General features: G+C 35.6%; 1 protein-coding gene across 4 annotated transcripts in view; it reads right to left on the reverse strand.

Moving 5' to 3' along the window:
* The window catches only part of LOC112049069 (protein split ends), a 90,530-nt gene that overhangs the window by 57,971 nt on the left and 13,239 nt on the right, over window positions 1-19,320 (reverse strand). Inside the window, exon 2 of one of the 4 annotated variants that reach the window (XM_052887472.1) lies at window positions 10,770-11,081. The exons of 2 other annotated variants lie outside the window; for them this stretch is intronic. In XM_052887472.1, coding sequence (XP_052743432.1) covers window positions 10,770-11,081 — 312 coding nt within the window. Of the gene's footprint in view, window positions 1-10,769; window positions 11,082-19,320 lie in introns of those variants that run through there. One more of the 4 variants, XM_052887474.1, reaches the window with a different exon arrangement.

Here is a 19,320-nt window from a genome sequence, read left to right on the forward strand (position 1 = left end):
GCTACATTATCGGGGAATGCTATATGCTAAATTTTATATTAGTATGATATATATTCGCTGAGTTAACACAGTTTTTGTCATACAGGTCGGACCGAAAATCCTCTTAAGCAAACTTATTCGCATGCGCTGCCTTAACCATTGTGTAAAATTGAAATTAATGTATGGAGGCTTTATGTATCTTTAAAAGTTCTACAAAAAAGTCCGCGACACCATATATCTATCTTCAATATATTAGCAGATATAGTACCTTTTGTGTTTTAAAAATGATAAATTTTATATACTTAGGTTTGCGTCATTATTTATGCTACGTAACTTAAATCCTTATCAAAATAATTAAACTATTTTCTATTTTTCGATACTGAAGCCTATTTTCTATTTTTTGTCTGTCTGTTTGCCTTTTTTTTGGCCGAAACTACAGAATGAATTCAAATGATACTTAAAACAATTTGAGACCATAATACGTAGAAGGATAATAGGATACTTTTTGTCGCGAAAACAAAATCAAAAATGGGTGAAGTAGGGGTAGAAAGTTTGTACGGAAAGTCCTTAATTTTTCTAGGTACATTTGTAAATGTAAAATGATAAGTGGACTATTTATTAGGTATAAGTTATAAAACTTGCAAAATAGAATTTGAAATAGGGGTTGAAAGTTGACATCGATTTTTACGCGGACGAAGTCGCGGGCGTCCGCTAGTTGTATATAAATTAAGAGTATACTATTAATAAATTAATAGCAAAGCAATTTTGTAAAAGTAACAGGGTATCTGCGATCATTACTTTCGGAGCTACAGGGATTTAAAGGGTCAGATTTGCGGCGCTGCCGCGGATCCCTGAAAAACGCTCCATACAAAATGGCACGATTTAGTGACGTCGTTGGCTCGCTGATCGCTAGGTTTGTATGGACGTTCAAACAAAATTACTAGTATCTTTGTAATTTGTGCGTTTATGTTTATAGTTCATTTATTGAGAAATGTCACATTTAATGTAAGGAAGCTAAAACTGTATGAATTTTCATCTAATTACGATAAAAAAATTTAATAGATTTTGAATTTTATAATCTTATTTATTTTGCAAATATCCAGACATTGACCTTATTTACCCGAATGTATCATAAAAATCAATATATTCAAACCTAGTCATCATCCCCATTAGAATATTTTTAAATAGCTTATTAAGATCAATATAAAAAGTACGTCAGGGGGATGTGATCTCTCCAAAACTATCTACCGCCGCACTGGAGGACGCCTTTAAGCTTTTAGACTGTGACGGACTAGGCATCAACATTAATGGCGAATACATCACTCTACTGCGGTTCGCGGATGATCATCATGATAATCATGGCAGCTACTATGGATGACCTTAGTACCATACTCAATGACCTCAGTAGAGTTTCTCAACAAGTGGGCCTGAAAATTAACATGGTCAAAACGAAAATGCTCATGTATCGCTCCACCCAGTTATAGTTGAGAACGCTGCTCTCGAAATTGTAAACGAATACATATACGTGTATATATGGTAGGTCCAATTTCGAGAAAGAGGTGAACTGCCGATCGACGAGTTGCAAAGCTGAAGTGGCAATGGGCGGGCCACATATAATGACGACCCCGCACTAGAAGGCGCAGACTTGGTCGACCCCCCACCAGGTGGACTGACGACATCAAACGAGTATCGTGATGTTTGGACGTCCATCGGTTGATATAATGATGATGATGACTTAAATTGTTCTATAACTTATTCATCTTTATCTTTAACACTATTAATTTGAAAGGACATGTCCCAAAATGGGCCTATATTATTTATAATTTTTAAGCAGGTAGATAGTATTTTTTATGGATAGAAGATACAAATTGCTATTGAGAAAATATTTTTCAGAATTTTTGGAACCCGCATTAATTAGATAAATACGAACGCTATTACGCGAAGATCACTGACAATCTAACAGGGTATGAGTTACAAGCATGTTGACATGATAAAAAATCTTAATTAATGTTGTCTGCTAATGAAAAAAATGCATTTTATTAAAAAAATATGCGGGTTCCAAAAAATTTTTATTTTAGGTTTTAAGCCCTATATTTTATGTTCTATTAAGATAAAAATAATTTGTTCTGCTTAGTTGACACGGCCCAGCGTCCATACAAAATTGGGGCATGTCCTTTACTTTGTTTTGTAGAAAATGTATTTACCTTTAATTCTGTACATAATTTTTTCATGATTATTATTTTCGTGACATTTATTCAATTTCTGTAAGAAATTTCCTACGAACAAGAGAACGCCATACAGCTCCCAGCCCTTCGCGAGGGCGGACGTACACCTTTTTTGCTCGAGTTACTCCCGTATTTAAACGAATTTAAATCAAAATTTAATAAAAATAATGACATCAGTGATGTCGTCAAGACCTATAGTGATGTGAATCATCTATACTAATATTATAGAGGTAAAGTTTGTAACATTCTTTGAAAGGGATAATCTTCAGAACTACTGATCCAATTTCAAAAATTTTTTCACCAGTAGAATGCTTCGTTATCGAGAAGTGCTATAGGCTTATTAACATACTTATCACAGTTTTTGTTATACAGGACGAACCGAAACTCCTCTTAAACAGACTTAATCGCATGCGCTGCCTTAACCATTGTGTAAAATTAAAATCAATGTATGAAGGCTTTATGTACCTTTAAAAGTTCTTCAATATTAATTTTATATACTTAGGTTTACGTCATTATTTATGCAACTAAACTTAAATCCTTGTCAAAATAAATTATTTAATAATCACAAGGATATTATAAAGTTAAGATTTGCCCTTTACAGTAAGTCAATTAGTTATATAGTTTCGGAGATAATACATCGTCGTACCCTACGCTACCCATAATCTTCTCTTTCCCCACCCCTTGGATAGTGCTAGGATAGGGGTAGGCCCACCCCTACCCTACCCCTACCCCTGCCCTACTCCTACCCTACCACTACCTAGCCCTAACCTAGGCATACCCTCCCCTACCCTACCGTACCCCACCCTACCCTTACACAACCCCTACGCTACCCGTACCCGTACTACCCTATACCTACCCTACCTTACCCCTACCCTTAGCAAAATCGGTCCAGCCCTATGAGCTTGGTGCGATGACAAAGGGAAATAGAGACTTCTATGCTAAAATTATAATGAGGTAAAGTTTGTGTGGTTGTCGGAGGTAATCTTTGGATCTACTGGACCGATTTGAAAGATTGTTTTACCAATAGAAAGCTACGTTATTTGCGAGTGTCATAGGCTATGTTTGATTCCCATATTCACACAGGAACGGGAACTACGTAATTGAAAGCGCGGGGCGTCATGTAGCGGAATTTCTGCGTCTTTTAGAAATTTTGTATTATCTCCCAAATTATTTAACTAATTAACATACTATAAAGGGCAAATCTTATCTCCATAATATTCTTGTGATTATTAAATAATTTATTTTGATAAGGATTTTAAGTAGCATAAATAATGACGCAAACCTAAGTATATTATATTTATAATTTTTAAAACACAAAAGGTACTATATCTTCTAATATATAGAAGATAGATATATGGTGTCGCGGACTTTTTTGTAGAACTTTTAAAGATACATATAGCCTCCATTAATTTCAATTTTACACAATAGTTAAGGCAGCGCATGCGAATAAGTCTGTTTAAGAGGATTTTCAGTCCGACCTGTATGACAAAAACTGTGATAACTCGGCTAATATATATGATACCAATATAAAATATAGCCTATATCACTCCCCGATAATGTAGCATTCTACTGGTGAAAGAATTTTTAAAATCAGACCAGTAGTTTCGAAGATTACCCCGTTTAAAGAATGTTACAAACTTACAAACTTTACCTCTTTATAATATTAAGTAAGTATAGAAGCATAGAAGTCTCTTGGGAAATAGTCCTTTGGTCATCGCACCACGCTCAAAAAGCAGGACCGATTTTGCTAAGGGTAAGGGTAGGGTAGGGGTAAGGTAGGGAAGGTGTAAGGTAAAATAGGGTTCGAGTAGGGTAGGGTAGGGGTATGATAGGGAAGGGGAAGGGTAGTGTAGGGAAGGAGTAGGGTACGGGTAAGGTAGAGGTAAAGTATACGTAGGGTAGGGTAGGGTTAGCGGTAGGGTAGGGGAAAATTAGGTGCACGGTAGGTTTAGGTAGGGAGTAGGGTAAGGTAGGGGTAGGGAAGATGTGCAAGATGTGAAGTAAAAGAGAACATTGACCGGGTCCGTTATCACACCAATACTTTAAAGGCGAAAGTCTGTGTGTGTGTATGTTTGTTTCTCCTTTACGCTGCGACTATTGAACCGAACCACTGAAATTTGGAATGGAAATAGATTTCACTCTGGAGTAAGCTACGTTATTAACCCATAGGCTACTTTTCATCCCGGAAAAATCCATGAAGTCGCGGGCGTCCGCTAGTAAAATACATAGAAGTGACGAGACATAGAACCTGTATTACATGGTTCAGAATAATCCTGCATCATTTGTGCTATAATAAATATTGCTCCAAATAGGCAGTTCTAACGATAATTGCCATATTTTTGTTAAACAGCACTTTATAAAATTAATAAGATATATAGATTTGACGAATCATCGAAACTGTATAACTTGACTAAGAGCTATACTACAACTTTTATGCCATAGTGACTACTGCTGCAAAAGGCTAATTATAACGATAAGTATCATTTATTTTATTGGTGGGCGCTTACGAAATTCAATAAAATGTATAGAAGTGACGAGTCATCGAAACTTTATAACTTGGTTCTAACCTTTATAATATCTTGGTGGTATCTTACAAAGATTGGTCTAAACCAATTATTGATTTGTGCGATACTAATTATTGATCCAAATGGGTATTTCTAACGATACGTACCAGATTTTTTTCTTAGCGGGCATTTTTGAAAATTGACAAAATATACGGAAATAACGAATCGTCGAACCCCCGTATTTTAACCCCCGACGCAAAAAGAGGGTTGTAAGTTTTACTTGTCTGTCTGTCAGTCTGTCTGTGGCACCAAAGCTCCCGAACGGATGACGCGATATCAATTTAGTTTGTTTTGTATGAAAGGTGACTTATGTGCGAGTATTCATAGACATTTTTGATGAAAATTGGTTAAGCCGTTTAAAAGTTCTGAGGGGTAAAAGTGGGGATTTATAACAGAATTACTGAAAATATAAGTGAGTGGAGTATCAAAAGTGCACTGAAAGAGAATATTGATGACATGATCGAGAGTTTAATTAACAATTTCATGACCTTCGGGGGTTGCACATCGTTCATTCTTAGAGCAATCCTTAGCTTGTTTGGTATTCACTCACAAAACACAAAAATTTTAAATTCGCATAACAAATAATTATTTTAACCAATTTCTAAAAATGAGAAATAAAATCCTTTTTCATCTTGTTAATTGTTATTAATACACCAATATACCTATTTAGAATATTATGAATGAGTGAATGTACAACGACCTTAATGTGTGTTTAGGAAATGAAGTCATGGTGGAAGTGTCGATCGAGGACAATTGTTATTGAAATACTTATACGGAAATCCTTTAGAGCAATTAGGTTTATTTACCTTATTAGGGCAAAACAACAGCCGACATAGGCTATCGTAGAAATTATGTGATTGTATGAGTGTTATTATTTCGGCATCTCCTGCATTTCTATCTTTGCCACAAGTTGTGGAAATTGGGTCGAGATATCCACTCATTATACTCACTTATCATAGAGCTGTGTTAGCCTAGTGGATATGACCTCTGCCTCCGATTCCGGAGGATATGGGTTCTAATCCGGTCCGGGGCATGCACCTCAATCATTTCAGTTGTGTGCATTTTAAGAAATTAAATATCACGTGTCTCAAACGGTGAAGGAAAAACAACGTGAGAAAACCTGCATACTAGAGAATTGTGTGAAGACTGCCAATCGGAAATTAGATCAGCGTGGTGGACTATTGGCCTAGCCCCTCTCATTGTGAGAGAAGATTCGAGCACAACAATGAGCCGAATATGGATTAATAATGAATCCACTCATTATATTACACTCGGAGAGCTACATTAGGCCGTCGGTACCCGGTGTCATCATCGTTACACGTTTCCGTAATAAAAAAGCACCACGTTTAAACCAAATACTTAGTTAATCACAACAGTACAATCAATCAATTAAGATTTATTGTGTTATTTTGTATGAATAATTTATTAAAGGTTTTCAAAATTACTGAAAATGATTATAGGGCGGTTAAATACTATACATCTAACTGTAGCAGTACTGGTACCCCTCTGTGCTAAATTTGAAGATAAAAAGTTGATTTTCAACTTCTTATCTTCAAATTTATTAAGAAAATTGATAAATTTATCAAAATACAACACACATAAAATAATTCAAAACACCAATTTGGTAGCTGAATTAAAATATCAAAACATCATGTAAGATAAGATAACCAAATAAAGCCTTTAGTTGAACATGTTATAAAATGTGTTAAACAAGTAGAAACACTGATCAATAACATTAGCGTTAATAACAAGGTGCATACATAAAACGAAGTTGGATCCGCCGCCAGCCAAAGTGATCCGAAGTAGCGCTCTTGAATAATAATCGTACATATCCGAGAACACTGGTACACTAGATAGCACGCATCCGTACACGCACTAGCACATAGCCACTTTACACTGTCACTGTATCGGGTATGTATTCCCCACTGCAATCCAAAATGAACACTGCAATCCATGTGATAGACGCTGGAACATGGGCATGGCGGCGGCGGCGGCATCCATTGTAGGTGCGTAGACTAATGACGGACATGCTTAATCTATATTATTAATCTATGAGCATAAATCACCACAAGTTTGCAAGCATTTAAAGCGTTTATATATGTATTTGTAATTATTTTACAAGTTTTGATTAATTAGTTTTTGACATGAAATGCCACATGTACACCAAGCGACAAATACCGTCAAAAGGATCGTCGCAGCAGAAAATATCACAAGCCATCTGCTGGTACCATTAGTCTAGATATTTTGATTGATGTCTATGAAAAATGTTACTGTATGTATCTATCTATCTATGTATATATATATATATGTATGTATATATCTATCTATCTTTAACTTCATTCTTTTGTTACATATTGTCAATAATCTGCATATAGATAATAGTTATCGTAACCAATAATCGCCCAGGAAAGTATAACTTTTCTCTTGGAAATGCTAAGCAAAGTTAATTTGCTCAATATTGTATGGTACTTTTTGGCCCTTAACAACTTAAACAAGCATTTAATCGGCAGATGGTGGTTGTAAGGACAGAGACTGCAATCCCGCAATATAACCAAACCAGACGGGAGATATATCAATTCGAATCTGAAAAACCACTATTACCAAATATCTAAATAATTAAAGCGAGCAATTCTTGAATAATTAGATGTATTTTTTCAAATCTCAGAAACGGGTGACATAATTTTGATAAAATTTTAATTTAGACAAGTTTGAATGATAATCTTAATTTTATATGGATAGATTTTCAGAAACCGCAACAATAAATAAAAAAAAAACCCGTTGAAAATATAAATAAAATCTTTTAACCAAAAAAAATTAACCGACTTCAAAAATTGTATTACACTAAAAAGCGAAAACTAACACCGTTGGTCACCATCCCACAATCCTTCAAAATCTTGTAATCGGCTTATATATATTTCGTTATAAAAAAACGAAAGACTGAGTAAATATTACGTCGTATTTTACCTAAATTATGACGCGAGTTTTCATGGCAACTTCGTTGTTAAAAGACGAAAAAGTACATTTTAATTCTGGCATCCAAACAAAGAAAACAGATAAAGTTACTAAGCACTTATTTATGACTAACCAATTATTATTTAAACTATCCAGTATTCTTAAAACTATTATTATTACTATTGTATGAATTATTATTTCGACTATTCAGTATTGTTTAAATTAAAACTTAAAACGTGGTTAAATTAGTTGGTACACATATTACATGTACGACACAGTCATAATTTAATAAGTACGACAAAACTCTAACAAAATAAAAGCAAGGTGCGGTTCGTAGGAAAAGTTTGTACAATGTCAGATATATTTGCATTATTCTCATTTTAGTGTGTAAAAAATACAATGCTTCTCGAACATAATACAGTTACCCTAACGTTTGAACAACTAAAGAAACGCAAACAAAATATTACGAGCTTCTTAGAATTGGACACGAGTATAAAAAGTATTGTTCCTACATGAATCCAAAATTCCACGGCAAACGCCATATCTCTTAATTTTCTGGTGTAACTTTAGGCAATTTAAGGTACTTTAATTTAAGGTACTTACGCCATGTCCGATAAATGATACGAGACCTCGTTAGACTGTTCAAACCAGTTAATCAATTAACTGTTATTGCCAATTAGTAATTGTTTTTTTTTTTTCAAGAAACACAAAGTGGATGGCAGTAATTAAAATAATGTGCATTTTATGTTGTTGATTTAATAAAAAATATTATACAATCATACATACCAAGTCAAAACGGATTTGTTTATGGCTGAAGCAGACAACAAACCTGTCTAATCTCTTTTCTATTATCATAGGCTCTGATATGAAACTAACATATTATGATCATCAGAATTTTATTTATTAGATGTTATTTTTTATTCTATGATTTTTAAACAGAAATAAAGAATTTATTTATGTATTACTTGTCGAGAACTAAAAATAGTAAGCACGTTATCGTGATAACTGGTCCTTTTCAGGCCAGATGTAGGCCTGTGTACTATATACCTAAACTTATACTACTAAACAATAAGTGCAATATTAAAAAAAAACAATGCCAAGTTTTCGAGGCATTACTTGATGGCGCCCTTCCAACATTGACAGAAAACCTCAAAAGGACATCAATCTACCATTATTACTGTGTATCAGTGTTGCATTTCTTGAAGAGAATTTCAATTTCCTAGCACATGCAAAAAATTGAATCAATAATTTATCGAGTTTAAAATTACTTACGTGTCATTTCCATTGTTTATTGACGTTATTTTAACCTTATTGGCGTTTTATTTTTGTTGATTAATATCGGATGCAAGTAAAATATGTATTTATTTTGTTTTTACAGTTGTTTTTTTAATAACTATAACTACACTTAGTTTCTTTAAACATCACTGTGCGTGGGTGTGTGTGTGTGAGAGACTATTAGTTTCTCACACACACACACACACATCCACGCACAGTGGCACGCACATTACACACACGATAAAATTAGGTATAGAAGTCAATCCTTCGGTACTCTTTTCCTTTCGTTTCCTTTACTTAAGTATAATTTTCTTGTTATCAGATTACTATTCTGCTTCTTTGTATTCCATTATAATTCCGATTATCTCATTTCATCGAATACAATCATCGAGATAATATGTTATCGATACTGATATTAAAGCTCGTGTATACGTGACGTAGTTTATCTCGGACGGGACCGGAAAGTTTTGAGAATATATTTTCATATAAAATACATGATGGCCAGACAGCTACAGCCAGACCTTCCACATTTTATAAAAGCTGAAAGTTTGCCAGCTCATGCTCTTATCATAGGTAAGTACGGCAGCCAATTATGGAGTTTGTAGAATGATTACTTTAGGAGGTAACAGGTTTCAAGGATCCAGACTCTTCACTGTTTCAGTTTAAAATGTATTTTTTTTATATTTTCCTCGACATGCATATTAGAAATTATATTCCCAGTTGGCAGTTACTTAGCTTCGCGGCAACCCTTCCAAAAACACTATTTAAGATAAAATTTCAAAGGTCTCTAGCAAAGGGATTTCCATGAAGCCATTTGCTTACCGAGTGGGGATATAATTTCTCATATTACACTGAGGAAAATGTAAAAAAATTGCATCTTTTTACTTGAGGGTCGGAATTCTTGAAAGCTGCTACTTCCTAAAGTAACCACGGTACAAACTACATAGGTAGTTGGCTACCGTACTTACCTGTGGTAGGAGCATAAGCTGACAAACTTTCAACTTTTATAAAATGACGAAGGTCTGCATGTCGCTAGCTCTTAGTCTATACATACGAATGTGCAACATCCACGGCGACACAGACGGGACAGCGAGCTGGTGGACACGTTCCGCCACGTCTAAGTCCAAGTCTCGTCCCGTATGCAGCGACCTTTAGATTATTGCTTTATCAGCGATATATCATGTATATTTTTCTGCTTAAACGTGATATGTTTATAAAGTTAATAATAATGCAGGTCATTTTTACTTTCTAACTACGTAGTAATGCTTCCGAGAAACCATTTTTTTTTTTTGAGCCATTAACCTTCCGCAAGTGTACCGCTGAACAAATCACCAGTTTCATCACAAACGCAACTACTCCTATCAACGCATCAACATAACCAAAACTTTACGACAAAGTGAACGACCACAACGCAGAATACGCACTTTTCACTCCAGTTTTCAACTACTGTAGGATCCCGTGGTATGGTTTTGGGGGATTGCATTCCCTATTGTAACTTTACACAAGCAAATTAAGTTTACTAAACCTAAAACGTAACTACTGTTCGATTTTGCTCTAAAGCATTAAGAATATTTACTAAAAATCACATATTCGTAGGACAATTATCATAAACGTTGATTGAACAAATTTATACTTAGTTGGAGGGGAAAGAGGAATATTAGTGACCTAATAAATGGGGACCTATATTTAGCTAATACAGAAACGAATGCCTCGCAGTTGTGAAACAAGTGATACTAACAGATGGCTATAGTGGCTAAGGAAAAGCTATACTCACGAGAGGTGGTAACGCGAGGTGGAGACGGGAGCAGGTGCGGAATTCACGGAGGATGAAGAACCTGAGTAACCGGAGCCGGCAGGAGACGAGCCGGCAGAGGGCGCGCCCGCGGTCGATGGTATCGCGGCTGGCTCGTAATACTCAGTGGTAAGAGTTCTTTCGTCCAATACGTGCTCCACGTTATGTGCTTTCGATGCAGACTTGATGTCCATAAATGCAACAGTGGCACAAATACCGCTAGCACTCGCGTTAGAACTCGCACTCGCACTCTCCAATCGACCCAATAACTTGACATTCTGGACTCGGCCATAGCTGGAAGAGATGAAGGGGTTTAAGTCATCTAGTAAGTTCATTTGCAGGCAAAGGACAGCGATATAAAGGTGTGGGAAATAATTAAGTATGAAGCACTAAAAATAGTTGAAATAAATATGAATAGCGAGCGCATAGAAAACTACTATAATAATATAAATGCAATTTATTTGAATAGAAACTAAAAATATTTCATATGGGGCGTTAAATTTATTTACGTATTTAAAAGAGCTTGGTACAGCCAAGGATAAGTCATAACTGTAGAGGTTTCCATATAGACATGCATACATTAACATCGAAATAATTATATTGAAAATTTTTCATCCAAATGTAACATGGACTGACTTTTGTTTGACTGGAGACGAGATCCAGGAGGGGGCGTAAGTTGCAAAGCACCACTGAGGATACTAAAGTCAATAACAGTTGATGGAGTTTATTAAAATACAACTTGTATCAGTTTAAGTATTATGCAGCATTCAATTCCTTCTTAAGTTGCCTTTACAAAAAGATTTCACTAGGGGACAATAAGTTTATAATTATTAAAATAATACATAGAGGGATGTTTAAAAGACTAGTAAATTTTTAGACCCATTCAAATTGCTAGCATACACACGATCCATTTCAACTCAGACCATCTAACTGTACAGTTCCGATCATTTTTGTAAATATCATCCATTGCAAATTAGTTATACCTATTTTGAATATTTGAACAGTATTTCAAGTAACTAATAAGTTAAAAGCTTTAGAGAACGAATAAATCATCACAATAAAAATAGTTTATCTATATCTAAACTAATATTATAAAAAGGCATGGTTTGTGAGGGTTTTGTAAATCAATCAATTTTGTAAATTATTTTACCAATTGTAAGTGTCAAAGGCATTACATACATTTTATCCCCAACTTCCCACGGCAAACGGGACCTACGCGGGTGAAACCGCAGGGCTTCTACTAGTCGTGTATTAAGTTGAGCACAGGTGAATCGATAATCGCAGAGCCTACAGAAGAGCATAAGCAAGTCTCAGGAATTAGCGTGTTGAGAGATGGGAGTGGTTGCACTAACATCACTCCCTCTTTGTGACCGACGCTGAAAACCAAGCTTTTTACCATAGTTAAGGTACCTCTGTATAAATACAATGTTTGGTGACTGAGGCTTGTTTGGATATTTGATAGTATAATACATAGTATGAATATCATAATCATTACTTTATTTGGCGGTCAATGCGCGAAAAGCTTTCCTGTCGAGTTGTTTCCAGTAATACCTTCTTCATGCATTTTGCAGATGTAATAGTTTTCGTCGTGTAAAGAGCTCCCTAAAAATTAAGGTTTGTGTAATTAAATGGTATAAAAAACGGCCAACAACTTCTAGTATACTATAAGTTAAGTTTAATTTATAAGTATTTCAATTTTAATTATCAAATTTGTAATAAAAACAATATCTAAAAAGAATCGATTCGTCAGCCGGAACACATCGATCAAGTAATCTAATATTCTGTGCAACGAGTCGAAGCAATGTGTTTCTCAGTTTGTGTAAAAATTACACGTGTGCGTATCGCGAACCAAATTTATAGTGTGTGGTGTAAGGACACAGAATACATTTATTGGTGAATTTACCTCGTGCTACTCTAAAAATTACTGACAATTATATTCGTGAATTTGTGTGCGATACTGGTTCTGTAATTGGTCTGAGGTAGATGGCTAACGGAAAGCACCTTGGTGTGTAAAAAAAACTATATTACTTTTAAAGTTAGCAAGTAATTTAAAAATTGTATGTAGATATATAATCATACAGAACATAGATAGGACACATAATTACATACCACACTAACATGATCTTAATCAAATTGATTCTAAATAAGCAGAATTTATAATAGGTAGGTACATAGAAGTCATAAATGATCATATTTTTTTGTTGCTAGTGTAGGTACATTGTATAATGAACACGTCTAACCGGGCGCGCTCTTGCCGACTGCCGAAGTGCCGAGCTTCATCGCGCCGCAGCGAGCACCGAGCAGCGCGCGTCGTCATGACGCGGCGAAACTAAAACTTAAAATGCGACGTTGCCGCTCTGGACGCCGTATCAAACAACATGCGCGGTTGCCGCTCCGACAGACTTGCTTTACTACATATTTCATGATATTTCTTTACAACCCGTCATACGTTGTCGTGTCTCTAAACCAAGTTTTTTATGTTTGTGGCAACTGGCAATGCAAATATAGACCGTGAATCAGCAGCAAATTATTAAATGGCGTGTTAATAAATTAAAACTGAATAGCACTGTAATTTTTGCTATTATCACGAGAACATTTTAGTATTTTGAATAATAGATAATATACAGTAATAAATATTTAGTATTTTACTATCAACAAAATTATTTTTACTACAAATTCAAACAATGAATAGGTATCTCAAAATACTAACCCGGCCTACACAATAATTTTCATAACCGTATTTTTTATGAAAATGGTTCCTGCTTAAACCCTGTTAATATTGAAACACCACCTAAAGCAAATAACAAATGTTTAAATAAGAATAATACATTATTAGCTACGTACATGGATAGATAACGAGAAACTTAACAGCGAGCGGCAGTGATTAAATCGGTCGATGTCTAGTGCGACGTTGCCAAGTTTACTCTTACAACATGGCCGCGCCCGCTGTGCCCGTTTCCGTGTGAAACCGACATGCTGCGTCTGTGTATAAAGGCATTGGTAGTGGTGCGCCGTGCGACGATGATAGCGCGAAGCGAACCGAACTCCAGGATGCGAGGGTGGGAGGGTGGAGGGAAAGGGCAGATACCGGCTCGATGACGTCAGTATATTTTCTGAGCAACTACTTTTGTTACTGCCAACTACATTTAAACTGGCGGATTTTATACCTATATTTTCCTGTTAAGTAGGTACGCACAAAGGTATTGTGATCGATTTATAAATATAGATAGACCTCTATACCTACCTCCGTAAAATTATCCTAACTTTAGTAGGTTTATTGCTGCGTTTTATGGTTAAACCAATACTATTCTTGGTCCTGTTTATTTTGACTTTTACGGGTTAAGTAGGTACATGAATGCAAATAGGTACCTACTCACGATTCATTTAAAGGAATAAAATGCCGTTATTTAAATATACCTACCTATATCCTAATCAGTAATTAGAATTACTAAAGAAATTGGGTTTTAACACGTCATCAATTATTATTGCTAGGCATTATGAGTCCTCTTAGACATAAGTTACAAGAGCCATTTAAAATTAAACAAGAAACAGCAGCTGGTAAATAAGGAAGCAGGTAAGAGAAAACAGTGAGATGTTTTACTATGCTATCTTCAATTATCTGCACCTAAATACAATCAAAGATTGTGTTGGAAAAACTGCCAACCATATTTTCAAAACTATACCTTTGAATCATTTCAGGATATCAGGTCTATTACGGGCAAAATTACTAATATCCCGCATTTGTTTAGTATAAAATACACATATTTTAAAAACTGACTTTATCATTGTGTAAATTCACAGAACCTATTGCCGGTCTTGCTTATAAATAAGGTAAACAAACACGCTTGTCACGAAAATCACACCAACCATGTTTTGACTTAACGCGTACAGTTCAAAAAACACAAACAACCGCTTCTACATTTCAGTTTTTCACATATTTTTTTAGAAAAACAAAATACCTAGATACAAAGAATTTTCATTTATATTTCCATGAAAAACGTTATGAATTTAGAAATGAGAAAGATCATTAGATAAGTGTTATTTTGTCAACGAACGATGAGTAAATAATAATGAATTATTAATTATTATTTAATTGTATCATTGTTAATTTGATGATAGAAAACAGATAATACAATATATTTAATGCTGTCCCAAGACTTAAAAACTTAAAAAGAGCATTTTGCTAGATCAATGTCAGTAGCTTTTTAAAATATTGTGTTAGTAGGTAACATTTACTCAATTATTGGTATTGATAAAGTAAAAAATTCATTATTGTCATTAAACAATTAGAGAAAACCGTCTTTGAAACTGTTAACATGTCCAGTAGAGGAAAAGCAATCAAATGATCAGTATTGTAAAATCAATCATTTGATTTTACAATACTGAATGCAATGAATCATTAGTGTTGCACGGACAACACCGTTCATTCGCATGTTGATGTAAAGCGGACGAGAACTACCGTTACATCGGATCTCGACAAGATACTCGACTACATTGCTTAAATATTGCGTAAAACTGTAAATTTATTTATACATGTACGACGTACGTTAGATATAATATTATTCGAAGCATACGTACTCTATTAGTTAGTGAAAAAAAAAATGGGCAATCAGTTTAACATGATCAAAAAGTACACTGAGTTCATCTTAGCGTTTGCGTCTGCTGCCTTGCTATAATACTAACACGTAATTTAAATCGACATCAGGAACTATTAAATGGAAGTGGATTCTGTGCGTGGACTAATGAATGCAAAGCCACGTAAACGCAGCTGCCTATGTATGGGGAAACGAATTAACAAATATATCTTCTTACGATTTGCGATAGAAGAATCTGTAAGCGACCAAACTGTAACCACGATTGCTAAAGCAGTGTCTTTTGAATTTCTTGCTAAAAAGATTACATAGGACGTAATCCAATCCTTAAAGGTAGTTGTTGATAACTTCAAAAAGGTAAACCAAAAGCAAATAAGAATTTTTCGATTTACACACATCTTCACATGTGACTTGGCCTATCCTACATGATATTGGTAAAATCATAGCAAGTTTGGAAGAATATGTCGACGCCTCAGGAACTTCAAATCAACTTTATTCAGGAATGAACAGTTTTATGTTGCAATTGCAGAAATCGTTAAATAATTCATCTAGGAACTCTAGACACACCTCATGGGTGAGGTCAAACGAGCTTAATTTTGTGAGTTGTCAGTCGTGTAATTTCTGCTGCATTCGGTTTCATACAAAAGTCCAGTTCCTGCCACACGGTGCGTCGCAAAATAGACGCGAATTTCTGCGACCGAAATTACGCGACTGACAACTCACAAAATTAGGCTCGTTTGGCCTCCCTTGTGAGTTACCAAAACTCAACGTACTAGTACTCATAGCCCATGGACAAATTATTCGCGTCTTTTCCAAAAGACGAGAGTGTCAGAGAACTCTTTTCAAGGTTTATAAACAATTTATGACAGGTACACAGGTAAATGGATCTAAGTTGGCTGCGACGTCTTTTCAGCCAACAAAACGAGAGGTTAATAGTAGGTGAATTCAGCATCCCTCTACACCTGAAGCAGTGCCTTGCTATAATAACTGGTTCCTGGCCTTGTTCCATTGGTAATTGTTGTTGTAAATTGAGCGGAATGCCTTTCAAATTACCCCCCCCTGGAATATTTAGATTTTCGTCTCTATCTACACAGGTAGTAGGTATTAACCATATGTATATGCCGCTTTAGCTAGGTATTCAATTACATCTACAGTTCAATGAACTCAAAAATAACACACCTATTCGGCCAACTTTCACAATGTAATAGCAGGTCATACTTGTTTTGTCTGTATAATATGTAGGTAGAACGCTTTTTAAATCGGTTATACTAATACCTTTTACTGTATTTAATCGGCGTAGTTACCTACAAAGTACACTGTACAGTTTATTCTCACAAATTTAAAAATTATTTACTACTACCTACCGACATACGGTTACTACTGGAAGTAACCGTATGTCGGTAACTCAATTGATTTTATTGTATTTAACACAATAATTACAGAAAAACACCATCTAAGGGCGCATCAGGCTAGTAATCGGAGGTTTGGTGTAACATGGAATACGTTACTTATAATTAGACTAACATCATCATCATCATCATTATCAACCACGTATTCGACTCACTGCTAAGCTCGAGTCTCCCTTCAGAATGAGAGGGGTTAGACCAATAGTCCAGCAGGCTGGCCCAATACGGATCGGCAGACTTCACTCACGCAGAGAATTGAGAAAACTCTCAGGCATGTAGGTTTCCTCGCGATATTTTTCCTTCACCGTTTGAGACACGTGATATTTAATTTCTTAATGTCAGCCACTGACGATCAAGTAATCTCACATACCTGCCGATCGCGACCAACACACGATCATTTTTATCAACGTCAAGCCGTTAGCGCTGCAGTCATGTGAGATTTCGAAATGTACTAAGTTATATTTACGGCACAAGTGATCATGATTTTGAAATGTAGTAAGTTATATTTAATTCTATCTAAGTTAGCTTAAGTTCCTTATTGTATTCTTGCTTATTCCATAGTTTATAGTTATCTACGGGTTTAACTAAATAATTCTGTGCCTCCCGTTACCTTTTTTGTGATTTTTACATTTTAAGTAGATTGACGTGAAATATAAAAATAACCCCAGCTCTTAAGACACTTTAGCTATACTTGATTTTATGTTATTCAATATACAATCGAGTTCAGCTACTTCAACTAAAAGAGCACAGGACGTTGATCGTTTGTACGTTTAGAACGTCAAGTATACCTAACTGTAGTTGTGGTGATTGTGCCTTGCTTGCTATAGACGCGAATGTTTTCGATCTAGTCGCTTTAGCAACCTAACATGGCAAGGACAGGAAAATAGTCTAGATATAACCGTTCTGTTGCCCTTCGAATCCTCCAACGCAGCTTCGAGATTGGCTGAAGAAAATAGCGCAAAATATGCGGTCGATAAATGAAAAGCTTACAATTATACAGTAAGGTGAGTGAGATTAGCTAATTCAGTACTTAGTTCAAAATATAGCGTCCATATATAGGTCCATAAGTAAACACAAAGTTATTGAATTTTAAAAGAATTAGAAACGAGCTTCAGCCGTCTATTTAATGTATGAAAAGTGTTTTAATATCAAATTTACTTCGTACGTTAAAAAATATTTGCGAGTAGGTTGTTTAAAAATATCTTGTCAAAATTATTATTAACCATTATTAATTAAGTGACCATCGTTAATGATAATTTGGCTAGGAGATTTTGAGGAAACCTACTCGCAACATATTTTTTAACATAATAATTTTGATATAAAATATTTTTAATCTAATAAACAGATGGGCTAGATAAATTGCGCGGATATTTTAAAGACGAAGCAGGTATTATGTAATACATATTTTCGTCGAATTCTTCGAAATACAAAAGCAAAATAGAATGCGGCGCCCAAGAGTTGATTGTATAAAACAGGCAAACGTAATACGAGGGGTCCAGGGTGCGGGGGCAAGGGGATAGGGGTTGATTCCGGTCGGGTCGCCAAGCCTGCGGCAGCCCGGGTTGTTCGCGCAGGTCGATACAGCGAGGGCCGCGGGTGGGGCCGGCCATACTGCACGGGGTGGCGGCCCGTGCCCTCAGTCACCACGCGAAAGTTGCATAACGTTACTACCTATATAATACTAATATGTAGCTATATTATACTTTTTTTAATCTTTCTATTATAGAATAATAATTAAGTAGGGTTTAACATCGTATTTTTCTAATATCCAGACTAACAGCTGTTTTGATTTTGAATCAAAATCTCTGGTATTTGGTATTAGTAAATTTAAATTATTTTTTACTAGTGGACGCCCGCGGCTTCGCCCGCGTGGATTTCTGTTTTTCACAAATCCCGCGGTAACCATGGATTTTTCCGGGATGAAAAGTAGCCGATGTGTTAATCCAGAGTAAAATCTATTTCCATTTCAAATTTCAGCCAAATCGCTTCAGTAGCCGCAGCGTAAAAGAGGAACAAACATACTTACACACAAACTTTCGCCTTTATAATATTAGAGTGATTCCTGACAAGTTAGCTCTTGACTGCAATCTCACCTAATGGTAAGTGATGATGCAATTTAAGAAGGAAGTGAGCTAACTTGTTAGGCGTAGGATGATAATCCACACGCATTTTGGTTCCTATACGACGTCCTACCGGAACGCATAATCGCTTGGCGGTACGTAGGCTAGCAACTAGACATGGCCGAAGCCTTCCACCAGCCAGACCTGCACCAATTACGAAAAACTCAATAGGCCCAGCCAGGGATCGAATCCAGTCTTGTAATTCTTACGCGTCACGGAGGCCGTCGAGAAATGTATGCTACTAATAGAGCAATTTTGTAGAAGTATCTGCGATGACTACTTTCGGATACAGGGACGTCTTTGCGGCGTTGTACAAAAACGCTCCATATTGAACCAATTGTGCGTATACGAGTATGTTTATACTTCTCGTAATAAAGAATGTCACATTGAATGTACGGATTATAAGATTTCCATT

This window comes from Bicyclus anynana, chromosome 19, assembly GCF_947172395.1.
Source record: "Bicyclus anynana chromosome 19, ilBicAnyn1.1, whole genome shotgun sequence".
Lineage (NCBI taxonomy): Eukaryota > Metazoa > Arthropoda > Insecta > Lepidoptera > Nymphalidae > Bicyclus > Bicyclus anynana.